A 4,643-nucleotide genomic window follows, 5' to 3' on the forward strand; every position below is an offset into this window, starting at 1 on the left:
GTCTTCCATTGGTCATTTGTTTTATTCACTCTTCATATGAAAATTACCTTAAGTGAGTCTTTGGTTTTTCACTTTGTGACTTCATATATAGTACATCTTTACATGGATGTATTTCCCTTTCATTCTCTTTTGTTGTTTCACATATTTAAAATATCTAAAGAGTAACTTTCTCTGAGAAATTTGAACCTTTCCAAATTTAAACAGATTGAGAAATTGCAGCACTGTGAATCTATAGCATAGCATCAATAAATATACTTATCAACACATTTCTCAAGTTGCTCTTTCAATGTTGGACTACATAGTTATATATCAAATCACCCAGGGCAGGAAACATTGTATTATTTTTCTTAGCAATCCAGATATCTACTGCAGGTACTGTGTCACCAGCAGACGCTTCAAGGATATATGGAAGATGAATACTTGTGGTTATAATATTTCTAAGGAATTTTTCATTGTTTTACAGGTAAACTGCTTTACTCTTTGAAATCAGTGCCCATAAAAGACCAGATGGAACACAGCAACAATGTAACTTATTTTGTCCTCTTGGGCCTCACACAAAATCCAAAGGAGCAGAAAGTACTTTTTGTTATGTTCTTGTTCTTCTACATTTTGACCATGCTGGGGAACCTGCTCATTGTCCTAACTGTAACCTTCAGTAAGACCCTGCACTCTCCAATGTACTTCTTTCTTGCTAATTTATCATTTGTGGACATCATTTATTCATCAGTCATTTCCCCCATTTTGATTTCAAACTTATTCTTAGGAAAAATTATCATATCCTTCAAGTTTTGTATGTCTCAGCTCTTTGCAGAACACCTATTTGCTGGGGCAGAGGTCACTCTTCTGTTGGTGATGGCCTTTGACCGCTATGTGGCCATCTGTAAGCCCTTGCATTATTTGCTTATCATGAGGCCATGGGTGTGTGTGGTGCTGGTGGTAGTCTCCTGGGCTGGAGGTTTTGTGCACTCTGCATTTCAACTTGGCATTATTTATGGGCTCCCATTCTGTGGCCCCAATGTCATTGACCACTTTACATGTGACATGTATCCCTTATTGCAACTTGTCTGTGTGGACACTTATGTCACTGGCCTCTTAGTGATTGCCAATGGGGGGCTGATGTGCTCTATTTTGTTTGTGCTCTTACTCGTGTCTTATGGTGTCATCTTCCACTCTCTGAAGAACATGAGTCAGGAGGGGAGGTGGAAGGCTCTCTCCACCTGTGGCTCCCACATCACTGTGGTTGTCCTCTTCTTTGTCCCCTGTATTTTCATATATGCAAGACCAGCCAAGACTTTCCCCATTGACAAATCATTGAGTGTGTTTTACATGGTCATAACCCCCATGCTGAACCCCTTCATCTACACTCTGAGAAACTCAGAGATGACAAATTCTATGAGGAAACTCTGGAAAAGAAGTCACATCAGGTAGGAAATCACTGAGTCTCCCACTGCAAAGCTATCTCCTTAGGATGCATTATTTATTTCAGACTTAATCCTGATTTCAATTTGCTCAGGTAATTGTGTTAAGCATATTTGAAGAATAGAATATAGGTTTTGACATTAACATATTTCCTCAGTGTATTGCTCGTTCTGTGGTGTGTTGTTTATCAGTGGACCTAGGAATTTTTGGTGCACATATACTAGGAAGTCAATGAAAATATGCAATCTACCCATGAATAACATTTTTATAGTATTACAAGGATGTTTGTTTAATTTTTATATTTATTTTTAACAACTATGTTTTTATTTCTCATTTTATTTTTACTCTTGTTCATTTTCTATAATAGTTAAATGCTATATGTGTCTCATTTTTACATCACATTACTGTCATTATATTTATAATTTTAATGGAATAATTTAAAAAAATTTAAGTATGGAAAGCATAAGAAATATGAATGTTACAATGGAACCCTTTCAAAATGGTAAATCTGGAGAAAGATATATGATGATCCCAGATGCAGCAACTGTGTTTCTAAGGTTTTTCAAGTTAACAAGCTTATCATTTATGCTACATGCATGAACTTGGAGGATACCATGATAAATGATATGAGCTGGACACAGAAGAGAAATACTGCATGATGTCATTCGTATGTGAGCACTAATATCTTCACATAGAAGCAGAAAGAAGAATGTTGATTGTCATGGCTGGAGAGTGGGAAAATGGAGATGTTGGTCCCAGAGTACCAAGTTTCATTTACAAGCTAAATGATTCTGGTGTTGATAGCATGGTAGCTATTGTTTCTTATATTGTATTGTATACTAGAGGATAGACTGAGTGAACTACCACAAAAAGATTAAGGAAATGTTTAATCATGTGACATGATGGATATGTGAACTACAGTCATCATTTCACAATGCATATATCAAAATATCATGTTGTATATCCAAAACATATGTAATTCTTATTTGTCAATCAGATATCAGTAGAACTGAAAGATAATAGTACTATTAGTATTAAAATATAATTACTATTCTATGTGATATACTATTTTTTGCAGTTGTTTTTGCCTAAAAGTTCTATTTTAGTAGAGAGTCACCGTGGAATTATTGCGTTTCAACTTCATTAGGTTGTCCATTTCTCTTGGTCTTTATATCACCAACTTTATGAATATTATTCTCACTTGGTATTTCCTTTTTAAATGTAGGCATTGATTCTTTATTCTTCATTGGTTTTAATGCTATATTATTTGGTCATTTTCATACTCATAAGCATGTCTTTCTTTACAAATTCTAACTATGCTAATATGTTTCTCTTGGTGATCTGTATTGATGGCTACCTCCAGGATTGTGTGAAATAACAGTGATGATAACTGAGACATGTTACAATATTTTTAATTGAAATTAAAAATCAAAATGGTGTACTTTTTCTAAATACCTTGTTTGCAGTTGTTTAGGAGATTAAAAATGCTTGAACTTATACATTTTTGTCATTGATCTTACGTCAGATTTTATTGTATTAAATTATATTGGCATTTGTGAACTAAAGTTTGGTATGGTTACATTATTTGTTTCCTTATATCAAAGGATTCTTATGGTTCTTTTCATGTTTTATTTGCATTGCTTTTTATAATTTAAAAGAGTATAGATATCTGTACATGCAACATTATTTTGGAATGTTATATCTCAAAATTTCGATCATGTTTCAAAAGTCCACCCCAATATTTCTTATTCTTGTCACACTTAATTTTCCATTACAACATTTAAGGTTAGCACTGTTGACTTACTTCTCTTATATTTTACTTTAAAAATTTTATTATTTGTTTCTCTCTGAATACAAGTTACTTCTCAGCCCTCAGCACCTGTAATAGTACTGGCCACAGTTAAAAAATTGTTGAATGAGTGCTTTATAGAAATACTTCATCATTAACAATAATCTATTTTTCTGAGACAACTTAAGTAGCACTGGGATGGTATTCTCTGAAGTAAAAATCACACCCAGAATTTATAAAATACTTATCCATTTTAGGACTTGTTCTACATATGTTATGTGGGTTTCCTCATATAACATTCCATGTATTAATTCCTCCAAGAACATCATGAGGTGAGTACTTTTATTGAACCCTTTCTATATTTGCACAAACAAGGGCTCGTGGAGGTTGAAAACCTGTGAAAGTTTATTACCTGGAGAATGTTCAGACAAAATGCAAGAAATCTTGCCTGTGTTCAGGTATGACAGGTTCAGTTACCTGGTAACAATAAGGCCTTCAGACCTACTTGCATATATTAAGTAAAGAATCCATTGATTCTGTTATTTTTAGTGTTGTTTTAGTTCTATATTTTTCATGTGTAGTTTTTGTTTAAAAATATCTTAGATTGATATATTTTCAACCTTGGATATATGTTGAAAGATACACTGTAGAACATTCCCCGAGATTCCCCATGTATTAAAATTATTCCACATATGCTTTTCCCTGTCTTGTGTCAATTTTTGTATCAGTATATGAATATATATATATATATATATATATATATATATATATATATATATAGATAGATATAGATAGATAATATATATCAATACAAATATGCATATATGTCATTATACACATATGTTTATTTGTTTTTATTTTTCATTTATTTCATCATTTATTTATATAGAATTATTGATAGTATGTTTTTCTTAGAGACTGAGGAATCAATTGTAGACATGATGACCTATTAGTCTTAAAACTCTAAGACCTTCCAAAACTCAAAGATACTTATTGATTAATACAGCACAGTTGAAGAACTAAGAAGTTTTCATTGAAACAATTCTATTTTGTAGTCCACATGGCTTATTGTCACTTCATAAACTGACCCAATGACATCCTATTTGTGGCAAAATAGAATACAAGGTCACACAGTGCATTTTCCTGTCATACGTAAAACATGGATTCCTTTTATGTGAAACATTCCTGATCCTTTATTTTTTTCTGGATCCCAGTATCCTTAAATTGTTCTTTAGGACTTGCCTCTGGAGTCCACTCAAGGTAACCTTGAAACCAGCATTTCAAGAATGGACTTCGGCAACAGAACCCTACATGTCTGTATAATCATGTCTTTTTTTGCTTGTGATAAGCTCAAAGTTCTCCACATGGCTCATGAGAAGTATCATGCTACCTATGAAGAGGGTAGATGACTATCCAGGCCTGCACAAGAGAACAC

The 4,643-nt window shown here is 33.2% G+C and overlaps 1 protein-coding gene across 1 annotated transcript; it reads left to right on the top strand.

Moving 5' to 3' along the window:
* Positions 1-507: 507 nt before the first annotated feature.
* Positions 508-1,428, top strand: LOC308639339 (olfactory receptor 4A47-like; the record flags this gene model as incomplete). The annotated part of the gene is made up of 1 exon (XM_081277575.1): positions 508-1,428. One exon carries the CDS (start codon positions 508-510, stop codon positions 1,426-1,428), a length of 921 nt encoding a protein of 306 aa, XP_081133701.1.
* Positions 1,429-4,643: the final 3,215 nt, after the last annotated feature.

The sequence above is a fragment of the Spermophilus citellus genome (assembly GCF_964194105.1).
Source record: "Spermophilus citellus genome assembly, chromosome: 2".
Taxonomy (NCBI): Eukaryota; Metazoa; Chordata; class Mammalia; order Rodentia; family Sciuridae; genus Spermophilus; species Spermophilus citellus.